This window comes from Mustela nigripes, chromosome 1 (genome assembly GCF_022355385.1).
Source record: "Mustela nigripes isolate SB6536 chromosome 1, MUSNIG.SB6536, whole genome shotgun sequence".
Classification (NCBI taxonomy): Eukaryota; Metazoa; Chordata; class Mammalia; order Carnivora; family Mustelidae; genus Mustela; species Mustela nigripes.
In genome coordinates this window covers 12968992-12980984 of record NC_081557.1, presented here as the reverse complement: position 1 = coordinate 12980984, position 11993 = coordinate 12968992, and the positions used below count along the sequence as shown (strand labels likewise).

General features: G+C 53.0%; 1 protein-coding gene across 2 annotated transcripts; it reads right to left on the bottom strand.

The window, feature by feature from the left end:
* Window positions 1-858: 858 nt before the first annotated feature.
* Window positions 859-11043, bottom strand: SSRP1 (structure specific recognition protein 1). 2 transcript variants are annotated; one of them, XM_059405292.1, is made up of 17 exons: window positions 10908-11043; window positions 10293-10445; window positions 9181-9366; window positions 8520-8625; window positions 8037-8227; window positions 7700-7930; window positions 7463-7566; window positions 7231-7359; window positions 6736-6957; window positions 5937-6009; window positions 5391-5529; window positions 5220-5265; window positions 3138-3267; window positions 2542-2712; window positions 2296-2384; window positions 1570-1756; window positions 859-1343 (listed from the first exon to the last, which is right to left on the bottom strand). In XM_059405292.1, the coding sequence occupies exons 2-17, from the start codon at window positions 10344-10346 to the stop codon at window positions 1272-1274; spliced, it is 2130 nt and encodes a 709-aa protein (XP_059261275.1). In that variant the 5' UTR covers window positions 10347-10445; window positions 10908-11043; the 3' UTR covers window positions 859-1271. The 2 variants fall into 2 exon arrangements, with proteins under 2 accessions (XP_059261275.1, XP_059261268.1); XM_059405285.1 differs by having other exon boundaries at window positions 10293-10428.
* Window positions 11044-11993: the final 950 nt, after the last annotated feature.

Below are 11993 nucleotides of genomic sequence, written 5' to 3'. Positions count from 1 at the left end.
CAGAAGAAGCTGAGTCGTATGCAAATAGGCGCAGCCCCGGTACTCAATTATTTATGAGTCTTGCAAATAAGGGCCTGTCCCGGCCTCGGACCCAGGCGAAACTGACGCAACTCCGCGGCTCCTTACGCTTGGGCAAGATGGCCACCGAGACGACTGCCTAGAGAGGCTGCCTGAGGCCAGCCCGCTCGGGCTCGGCGGCCGGCACTGATTGCAGCACCATAGAGTCACGGCGAGAAAGGAGGTCACCGTGGGCGGACTGGAAGGCTTCCTGTGGCAAACACCTGAGAACGCACGCGACGTGGCCGCTCCACGTGTCTGAGTTCCGACGTGGAGCCACCGTGAGGGCGCCTGGAAGCTCTGCTTCGCTAGCTGGTCCTCACTTATTTGTTATGTCCCCTTCCTGGACGTAAATTCCTCCCAATCCCCCACAACAAAAGCTTCGTCCACACTCCACACCTTCCCTGCCCCCCCCCCCCACCCCCGGGCTCGGGTTTCCATTGCCCCGCGCCGCAAGGAGGCTGGTCAATCCTGATTCCATTATCTCAATTCGTGCAGACCCTTGACTCACAGGTGATTAAGGGCTGGGCCAGAAGCGGCCTCCCCTCAGCTTGGCTAATGGAGTGGAATTGTGAGAGTGACTTCCTAATCAGATCAGCTCTCATTTCTAGCCTCTCAGGTGGCCCATCCCGGCAGAGAACTGTGAAAACCAATGCCCATCCAACCGGGAACAGAACAGGATGTACCTGGAGGCTGGCTTCCCGGCTGGCCGGCAGGGCCCTGCCCCGTCACAGCAGTATGGTACCACCACCCCCCGAAAATGGGGTGATACAACAGGGCTAGAGAGAAGGCATTAGGACATGGCTTCCAAAGTCAGTTCCCTTTATTAAATGTTTTTTCACAGACCAGAAATACAAAATAAAAGTAGAAATAGGCCCCCGTTAGGAGCTATAGGCCTGACCTCACATGACCCCTGCTGCAGCAACTTGAACAGGAGAAGCAGCAGCCCTAAGGTGGAGAGAACAGGCCCAGGATTCCACCCTGCACCGCACTGCCCCACCCAATCTCTGCCCGAATGATAAAAGAGCCACCCTTGGGAAGCAGAGGAGGACATCTCCCCTGCTGCCTCAGCGAAGTGCATTCCACCAGGAGAGCCTGTCAAGATGGCACAAAACCTGAGGACTACATTTCATAGGAGAAACTGGTACCAAATATGGGTGGGGAGACCGCAGGTGTCACAGAGCAAGCCCAAGGAGAAAGAATTTTCCTCCTCTCTACTCATCAGATCCTGATGCCGAGTCTTCTGAGCTGGGGGGGGTACTGGCCAGCTCCTCTTCTTCAGAGTCCTGAAAATCAAAGGTCTCTTAAGGGCCCTCCCAGGGAACCACTTTTCAGTGGTGAAGGACCCCTAATCCCATACCCACGCACCCCAAATGCAGCACTGGCCTTCAGCACCTCCCATGTGCACCCTTCTATTCCACCTTGTTACTCTTACAGACCTACCAACCACAACCCGACCCTAGATATGCACCCCTCTGCCTCAGGTACCCCTCAGCCCCAAACCTGCCACACCTCACTCCGCCTTCTCTTCTTTTTGCTCTTGTTCTCTCCGGAAGAGCTCTCATCACTGGACACAAACTCCTTGCTCTTGAAGCTCTCACTTAGCTGCCTTGATGAGGACTTGGATGATGAGCCCCTTGAGGGTGTTGATTTCTTTTCCACCTTCACCTTTACCTTCTTCTTCTTCTTTGACTTGTCCCTAAAGCAGCAAGAGGGAAAAGGGCCTGGACCTTCAAGTTCACCACCAAAATCAATCCACCCCTAACTTTAACAGGGCTTCTCTGACTCCCAGCCACACTGCCCATCTCACTATAAATGCAAACCACCAGCCGGGTAAGCCCCAAGTGCCCCAAGGGAGAGCCTCCTAAGTAAATAACCAGAAAAATCAGAGACCAGAGCTTGAAGCGGTCTCACGTGCATAACTTATTTGACATTCCCTTGCTTCATCTCTAAAGTTTCATGTGAATTATGAATTTTTTGTTAATTCCATCATAATTTTGTGTTAATTCCTCCACACCTTCAAATAAAACTAACTCTCCAGGAAAAGGGCCCCATTTATCCAGTGACCTCAGGAATTCTCTAGCACATTACCCATACTTGGGCAACTGCCTACCCAGACTTGAGAAGCACTGCCCGACAGCAGTCAGAGGCATCTATTATCTTTAACATGCCAATTCTCAACCCACATAAATTGATGCCGAAAAGCACTTACTGGGCTATTTTGTTCCCAACACTCACCTCTTAGAAGACTCACCCCGGCCCCCTTCATATTCTTTCATGGCTTTTTCATATTCCCTCCTGGCATCCTCAGCCTTCCGATCCCACTCCTGTCACACACACACACACATATCCACGAAAAAAAGAGAAGAATGAGCCCTCTTCCTGATGCAGGCAACACCTAGACAGAGAAGGTGTACCGATGGCCCGTCCCTGCCCCCCCTATCGGTTACTCAGTTGCCACCCCTCATCTCTGCTGCCATTCACCTCTTTCTTCTCTTTAGACATTCCCTTCCAGATCTCGCCTGCCTTCTTGGAAAGATCCGTGATACTGATGCCAGGATGGTCTGACTTGATCTTCTCTCGGCTGGCATTGAGCCACAGCATGTAGGCAGACATCGGCCTCTTGGGGGCATTGGGGTCTTTGCCCTTCTTCACCTACATAAAAATCCAAATGCCTTGAGCCATCTATTTCTCAGACATCCACCCTCTCCAAAACAAATTATTTAGATCACCTGCTGAGGGGAAAAAGAAAAAAAAATGAGAGGACTGAAGAGGCATAAAGCTAGACTGAGAGCTCCCAAGGCCAGGAACCCTGTCTCCTCCCCCGGCACCCACTGCCTCACTCACTAGGGACCCCTTGCCTCAGGCTCCTGGGACAGAAGCTGGTCTCCTAATTCAGATCTCCCAGAAGCTAATTAGTCCAAAGGCCAGAGAGAAAAATTTCCAAGATACTCCTCAAGGTCATATTCACTGGCTACACAAAGCAGCCCCAGAAGGACCACCTGACAGGCCCTACTGGTGGTAGACAGGAAAAGGTAAAGGGAATGGTTCCCCACCACCCTTCCATTCTGAGTGTGCACCTCCACAGGCTTCTTGCGGCTTTTTCGGTCCTTGGCCATCTTGGCCTTTTTAAGCTGCTTCCGTTTCTTTTCATCCCGGTCACTGTCACCCTCATTACTAGAGGAGCTAGCTGAGGCGTTGCTGTCAAACCTGCCAAGGAGAGGGGGCTTAGACCCAGGAAGGAGAGCACCCATGGCCACAGGACAGGAGGGAAACAAGTCTAAAGCTACCTGCCCCAAAAAGGGGAGGTGGGACCACAGGACAGCCTCCTGGCCACTGGTCCCCATCCTGCTTCCTCCTCACAGCTAAAGTGGCTTCAGCTGTCCCCTCCCCACACCTAGCCCCTTCTCCACACCCAGCTGTGGCATCAGTCAGCCAATAGAAGACAAAATAACGAGTGGGCTTCAGCTGCTCTCTTTGCTCATGGGCTGACCCACGCCATCCCCATACTCTTGGGGACAGGCACTTGGGTCTTATCTTGCCTAGAACACGACCCAAGTTCTCTTCACCACTTCCTTTGAGTTAGCTGTCTTAATCCACCCCAGAGTCTTTTTTGATAAAGAGATAATTACTATAGAAAAGGGAAGGGTGAAAAAAAAAAAAGAAAAGAAAAGGGAAGGGTGGCCTGGGTGGCTCAGTGGGGTAAGCCTCTGCCTTCGGCTCAGGTCATGATCCCAGGGTACTGAGATCAAGCCCCGCATTGGGCTTTCTGCTTGGCAGGGAGCCTGATTCCCCCCTCTCTCTCTGCCTGCCTCTCTGCCTATTGTGAGCTATCTGTCAAATAAATAAATAAAATCATCAAAAAAAGGAAGGAGGAGACGTTTTAAAGATAAATAATATAATAAAATCTAGGGGCACCTAACTAGCAATTGGAAGAGCATTCAGCTCTTGACCTCAGGATTGTGAGTTCAAGACCCCTTGGGTATAGATATTACTTTAAAATATATATATATATGTATGTATGTATATATATATATATATATACATACATATAAAACGGGAAACCGACCTCAGTCCAAGTCCGTCCATACCCATATAATTAAGTTCTATCAGATAGGCATGGAACTCCTCAGAAGACAGACAGACCTACATTACACCTGTATGGTGCTAGATGATTTTTAAGGGATTTTTGCAAACATCTGCTCACTGACCTTCATAAGTATGTGGCAACCAGAACTAGCAAACTCCTCTATACATATGCTAAACCTATATATATATGTATATGTACGTATATATACCATGTATCTACATATATAGCTCTACATATCTATTTGGGGTTGAGAGAGGTAAGTTGGGTTTTTTGGCTGCCCAAAATTCATTTCCAATTCTTCTGGATAAAGAAAGAAATTCTTCCTAATTTTCTGTGGGAACCACCTTGCCCCCACTCAGCAGGGGCTCAGTCCACCCCCAGAATTTAAGGGTGGGTACATGCCTAGTTCTAGCACATCAGCACACATCCTGGTAACTCAGGAAGGGGCAGTGACCATGCTGTTCACTGCTGCCCTGAGAGAAGAGGCACTTCTGGGTGTTAAACCAATAGCATTAAGCCTGCCCAGAGCTTCTGAGGGTCATGTGACACTGCATGGGCCAAACTTACCTAAAAATAAAAAAATCAGAGGAAGTAAAACAGAATCCCCACAACTTTTGAGCATCTGGATCCAGGTACCTGAAGCCCACTACATCCCTGGACTCTCCAGTTAGGTGAACTTACAAAACTCCCTTTTATGCTAAAGTCAGTTTGAGTCACGTTTCTGACTTGGCCATTAGGAACCTTGATCAATACAGCAGGGGGGGACCACCTGAGGTCCTAGGTGAGGACACAGAGACTCAACAACTCACCCCAAAAATCACAGCAAGGAAGTGGGCAGGTGCTAGCTCTTATTCCTATTTTCTCCCCACTTGTTTTTTTGGTTTTACTATGTGCCTTACACTTGCAAAGCCCTTGACAACTTCCGAAGTATTTCCGGTAATACCTCAGAAGAGGTCGCTCTTCCACCCTGGGTCACTAGCTAACATTAAGACATGAGAAATGTTCAGACGTCTTCTGGCCCCTTAAGCTTATAGGCCTCCACCTCACCCCTGTGAGTGGAACCAAAACTCACTCCTCTGCCACGTCTTCCTCCTCTTCACCTGGATTGAATGACTCATCTGAAAAAGAACAGGATGCATCAGCTTTGCCCAAGAGACCCTGCCCCCCTCCCCAGATGCCCAGCTCTGGCCCCAGGCAAGACCTTAACCGCCCTCGTGCCCCAGCACTGCTGAGGCGAGCCCACCGGTTTCTTCTCCTGAGTCATCGCTGCTGTCGTTGGCATTCTCTTCCCGGATCTTGCCCTCTTCCTTCATCCGCTCCAAGTAAGCATCGTGCTGGTCCTCATCAGAGTCGGCGTACTCATCGTAGCTTGGGTTCATGCCCTAGCCAGGGAAGAGATGCGAGTGAGGGCCAAGTCACCCTGGCGCCAGAACCCTGCACACTCAAAAGCACCCCCCAACCCATGCCTGTGAGTAGGATCAGCTCCCAGAAGACCCGGCATGGTCCACACACAGCGCCGTGCAGGCCCTATGCCCAAGAACCTCCTGCCAACCGGGTTAGTCCAAGCCCCTCCCTCTCCCAGCCCCACTGGGGGCTCCTGAGGCAGCGAGACTGATCTAAGGTCATGCTGAGGAAACCTGCACCGGGAAGGGGGGAGGGTCACACGCACCTCTTTTTTCTATAAGGGTAAGAAGAAAAGACAGAGTGAAAAAGAAGGCAGAAGAATCCCCACTCCCTCCACACCCCCGACAGATCAGAGGAGGCTCATTCTTCCCTCACACACAGGTACCTCTTTGAGTCCTCGGTTTTTGATGTTGAGTTTTTTGGCATTGACAAAATCAAACAGCTTCCCATACTCCTCCCTGTGAGGCAAGATGCACCAGGTTACTAGACAGGCGGGGCCCATGCCCAGGGTGGGCTTCACGCTATCCTAATACCCACAGGCCGGGACAGGTTTTGGGGTCGGGAGGTGCTGACCACGTTACCCAAGCTAACAGCTCGGAGAGCCCCCGGAGGACTGTGGTAAAGAAGGGTCAGACACTAGTCGCAAAAGGAACATGCAGAGTCTCAAGCGTCTGGGAAAGAAAAGGTGGGGAGGGTGTGTATGCATCCACCAGATACGCCCAGAGCAGGGGGGAGACGTTCCCCTGGGAACATTTACACCTCTGTGCTAGTCTGAATTTTGTACTTCACAGCGTTGTCGTGAGGATGAAGTGGGAAGACGTTTGAAGACTTTTGGCCCACAGTGAGCACTCAATAAACATTAGCTGCTGCTTTCTCAGGCACAGAGCTCATTCCAGGAAAGGGAGAGATAGCATTTCCATCATGGGGGGAGTGAAGAAGGGCTAACTGAACACATTATATGGGAAACAATTTAAATACAGAAAGCAAGCCAGGGAGAGGCTTTCAAAGGCTGACCACTCCAAGAAGGACCAAATCCCAGGGAAGCGAAAGAAAACTTCTGCTCAAGGCCTGAAATACTGGGGAAGAGTCACAGGCTCAGAAAGGCCCCCATGCCATGCCCGGCTTCCCCGTAGAGGCTCGGTCCAGACCAGGATTCCCAGGAAGCGACTGGCGGAAGCTCTCACCTCTCAATGCTACTGAAGGTATACTGGGTGCCCTGCTTGGTCTCAATTTCAAAGTCAAAGGAACGCGTGGTGGTGGTACCACGGGCAAAGTTGACAAAGGAGATCTCATCAAAGCGGATGTGCACAGGTGGCTTGTGGACGTAGATGAAGCCCCGCTCCAGGGGGTAAAGCAGTCCTGAGCTCGCCTTGTAGGAGCAGGTGATGCACTGGGCTCCTGAGTGCCTGGTGGGGGCGGCGGGGAGCCCAGTCAGTGTCTCCCCAGGAGCAGGAGGCACGGAGCCAACAGCACATCTCCCAGCAGGGACACACATGTGCTCAGGCCCTGAGGGTAAAACCCACTACGCTGCTCTGATGGAGACCACGGACACCAACCAGACCCCGAGGAGATCGTGTTCCCGGCCCAGGAGGGGCTTACCAAGAAGACCCAGCATGGCGCCCGCCTCGCCACCCCCCCCGCCCCCTGGTCAGGCCAGAACGCCAGGCCGGCACTCTCACCCTTGGAAGTTGCCTGGCACTGTGATCTTGCGGTTGACCAGCGCTTTCATGACCCGGCTGACCATCTCGTACAGGGATCCTGACATGTTCTTAGTGAGCCGGCCCTCAAAGCGCTTCTCGACCTCTTCCCTACAAAGAGAGGAAGGCGAGGTCACCGGTGCTGCTGCCTTCTAATGGCATACCAGTCTCCTGCCTAGACAGTGGGAGAACATGAACTCAAGGACATACTCACTCATTCATGTTGAGAGTCAACGAGATGTCCTCATCCTTGGAGAAGAGGAGGATCAGGAAGTGGTAACGGGTTTGGCCCTGCTTGATGGGGGGATCTAGACTGATCTGGTAAGGAAGAGCCGACAAGGTTCCACAGCGGTCAGGGTTCCACAAGAATTGCTCATTAACCAAACACCGGCAAGACCGATCTATTGGGCAAACACCAGGACAAGATCCAGCCCCCATGGTTTCTGCTTACCACAAAGAACATCTGGCGCTGGTCTTTGTGGGGCAGCAGAAAGAGACGCAGCACCGTGGTATAGGGGATCTTGTAGTCGAAGGTCTTGCCGTGAAGGTGCAGAAAGGTGGGGTAGATCCGAATGTCGTAACGGCCTCGGGGAGTCAGACACTGTAGCTCCCGGAAGATGCAGATGGCGTCTCCAGTAGCCTGGATCACATCCGCCTTAGACAGCACATTCTGGGCAAAGGCCTGCAAAAGTACAAGCTGGTGATCAGGTAGCAGGGGATCCTGCTTCCAGGCGAGCCAGGGCCTGCTCAGCACCATCTGCTCTCAAGGAGACCAGGGGAGGCCTCACCTCAACTGGGTCCACACCATCCTCCTGAGTGGGCGGCACATAGAAGCGCACCTCCATGAGGGACACCTCTGCATCATCGTTCTGGTGGAATTCCAGTGTCACCTCGTTCTTGCCGGTGGTACACTGGGACACATTGCTGAGGGGTATCTCAAAGACAGGCTGGTCACCAATGTCAAAGGAAAGCAGCTGCCCTGAGAGGAAAGGGCTTATCAACCACAAGCTCCTCCCCTCATAATTTATGTCTGCATAAACAACAGTCCTGCCAGACTGTCCATCCCAGGGACAGAGCGCTGGACTATTTGGCCTCACTATACCCTCAAGACCAGGTACAGTGCCTCTTACACTATTGGTCCTCAATAAATTTATGATGAATTACAAACTGATAGGTAGTAGAAATAGTAGCAGAAAAAGAGCAAAACAAGGTAAAGGCTGCAACCCGGCATCCTACCTTCTTCTCCAAACCTCAGTCTTCCCCAGACTCACCACCAAACTTCACTGTCCCCCAGTTCCAGCCCTTCACACAGAGGTCCTTCTCCATCAGCTCAAGGCGATAGTGAGTTTTGAAGAAATCCGAGAGTTTCTCAAATTCCTGTGGGCAGAGAGGAGACAGAAGTCCCTACAAATCCTTGTGGCCTTAACACAAACATTCTGGGATTCTCTCTGAGAAACTGCCCTCAATCTACCTTCTATCAGAAACCCAGCTGTTGAAAGAAGCTATGGCCCCAGGGGATGGATCTCAGAGTAGGGGAGGCATAAAGTATGGTCATCTCCTGGTCATGGGTCTCCCCATGCTCTCTGACTTTATACAGGCAGCGCTTTAATGAAAGGGAAAGTAACATGCAGTAAAGCATTTAACTCAAACAGTTCAAAACAGAAAAACAAACCTCAAACTAAAGCACTAAGATTCTGAATCTGGACAAAGGCAATGAGCAGAAACCACCCCAAAATTCACAATGGTAGGAAACCTTCTGGAGTCAAAGCACAAGACACCCAAGGCTGAACACTGCTTACAATGGCCATAATGGCCCTGCTCTGAGGGGCCAAAACTAGCCATTACATGCTTATCAAAAAAGCCCCAACTCTTTCTAGAATACGACACCAGGTGGCACAGTAAAAGGAGGTTTATGGCCACAGGACACCTCACCGATTCTCGGAAGCCGTCATACTTGTAGACATGGCCATTCTTCGTAAGCAGTTTAAGTCCGTGGCCCAGGGCGACACGGCGCCAGATGCCTTCAGTCAACTCGCCGGCCTGGATATTGTCCACTTTGCCCGTCTTACTATTCTTGAAAATGATACCCTGGCGGCTCAACCTCAGCCGGCCATCGTTCTGTTGGGAAAACAGGCCCAGATGCAAGGTTACAATACACACTGTGTCCAGGGCACAACGCCTACAACTGGGCTGGCCAGACCCTGATGCAGGACCAACAGATGCAGGGGGGAGGGTGAGGAAGAAGAGACAAGCTACCAGGAAATCTGGATCCTAAAACCAAACCCGGGCATCCAAAACCCCTGCAGGTCCTAGTCTGCCCTTGGGACAGAGCCCCATGAAGAGTCCCTTTCAAACTGCAATCCTAGAATGCCTATACAGATGCTTTTTGAGTTACCATGGCTCAACTTAGAATTTTTCAATTCTATGAAGGTGTGAAAATGATACACATTTAACAGAAACCATAATTTGAGTTTTGAATCTGTTATCTTTTCCCAAGCTAGCAACAGGTGGCACAATCGTCCCCTGATGCTGGGCGGTGGCACAGAGCCACAAGCTCCGAGTCGGCCACACAATCACCAGGGCTGATCACCAGAGTCAACAACCAATACGCATACCACCCTTCTCTACCCGTTCTGTTTCACTGTTTCAGGACACTATTTAACAAATTACATGAGATGTTCAAACTTTGTTATAAAGTAGACTTTGTGTTTGATGGTGTTGCCCAACTGTACACCGATGAAAACATTCTGAACCTGTTTAAGGCTAAGCTAACCTACGATGCTCATCGGGTTAGATGTTTTAAATACGTTTTCTATTTAAACAGTATTTTCAATTCACGATGAGTTTTTGGTGATGTAACCCCGCTGGAGGGGCAGGAAGATCTGTATGCACTGCCCTTTGTTGGGGGAAACACCAACTACACATTACCCTCCCGCTCCTTTTCTAAAATAGCAACATCATCAAAGCAAGCTCTTCCTAATGGGCGAATGGTCCACTCCGCCTTCCCTCTCTCAGCCTTTACTAAAAGCCCAGGTCCTTCTTACCATGGAGCCTTTCACCTCCTGATAGACGTCGTTGAACTCCAGCGTTTCCGCCATACTGATCTGCCCCTGTTGACCTCGATTGGGAGCAGGGCCCCAACTCCTGGGTGGGTGTGCGGGCACTCAGCACGTTGGGAATCTGAATTTAAGAGGGGGCTAGACAAACATCAGAGAGAACATCTCACTCGGCCCACGGATGGAGCCAGGGGGCAAGCCCTGGCGGAGCCTGGGATGTCTCAGAATCTCCTCTGCCTGGGAACCTACAGCGGGCCCCGCAGACCTCAAGAAGTCAGGCCCAGCAGGGGCTGGAGAACCCGGCTTGGAGGAGCGCTTACAGCGAGACCCGACACCGGCTCGGGGCGCTCCACCGGGCGCCATGGCAACGGGCAGCAGAACCCCGGGGCCTGACCCTCAGCCGCGCCCCGACCCAGCTCCGAGTGCAAGGCTTCCCTCCCAGCACTCCCACCGCGCCGCGGCCCTGGACCCGCGGCTCCCCCGCCCCCTAAAATGGGTTCGCCCGCTGCCCGTGGATTCGAACGCGGAACGGTCCATCTTGAGGATCCCGCGGGGGGAGCAGGGCCCGCGCCCTCTCGGGGCACAGGGCCGGCGACCACCCACCTCCTCAAGCTGCAGCCTCGCGACGGCCCAGGTGCGGGCGGTGGGCGCGCTGGGGGACGCGGGAGGGGGGGCGGGGACAAGGGGGGGGGGGGGGGGGGGACGCTGGGGAAGCTTTTCCCGCGTGCGCGGCCCCGCGTCCCGCCACCGGAAGCCGTGCACGGACCACAGAGACGGTGAGCCGGCTAGAGAGACACGAGCCCGGCCCGCCTACGAGGCGGCCTCCTAGAGCGTCAACCGCTCAGGAGGACCTGAGGGAAGCCGAGCTGTGATTCAACTCGCACCGCGTGGCACCTGAGGAGAAGATGGGAGGGTGGAGGGCTGCTTCAACAATTACCCCTCTCCAGTGGAGGACTAGGTTCTGGAGAGAAGTGCTGTAGTTCTCTCTTGTCGGGCTTCCCCCGGACGCGTGCGCGTGTCTCTCCCAGGCCGCCCTGCACCGGGGTGGCCCCTGTGGGGTTAGTAGAGAGGAGTCTGTGGGGACGAGAAGACCAACATCGCGCGCTGCGGAGAGACACGAGCCGCCCGCACGCGGGGTGCCGGCGTCCCGGTGACTGCCCTAGTCGCCGCGGCGCCCAGACACTTCACTTCGGAAACCAACCGCGGGGTCGGGGAGGCCTGGAGGAAGCTGGCGGATGGCGGGGTCAGGTTCCCGCGCTCCAGGCGGTGCCCTCCGAGCCCGCCCGCATTCGAAACCTGGAGGCCCGCCCAGGAGAGGTGTTTGAGGGTGTCCGCCCCAACCTGCCTTTGCAGATGGGAAAACAGAGGCCCAGAGAGGATGTGCCCAGGGCCCCAAGTCTCCTTGCCGCCTGCCCTCCCCCAGTTCTCTGTCCTAACCACGGCGATCCGCATCCAGAACGATGGATGGTACCTGTCCCGCGTGAAGGCATTAGAACCGAACTTTTTTTTTTTTTTTTAAGAGTTTATTTCTTTATTTGACAGAGAACACAAGCAGGGGGAGCAGCAGGCAGAGGCAGGGGGAGACGCAGGCTTCCCACAGAGCGGAGAGCCCCAGGCGGGGCTCCAGCCCAGGACTCTGCAGGTCACGACCCCAGCCAAAGGCAGATTCTTTTTTTTTTTTTTTTTTAA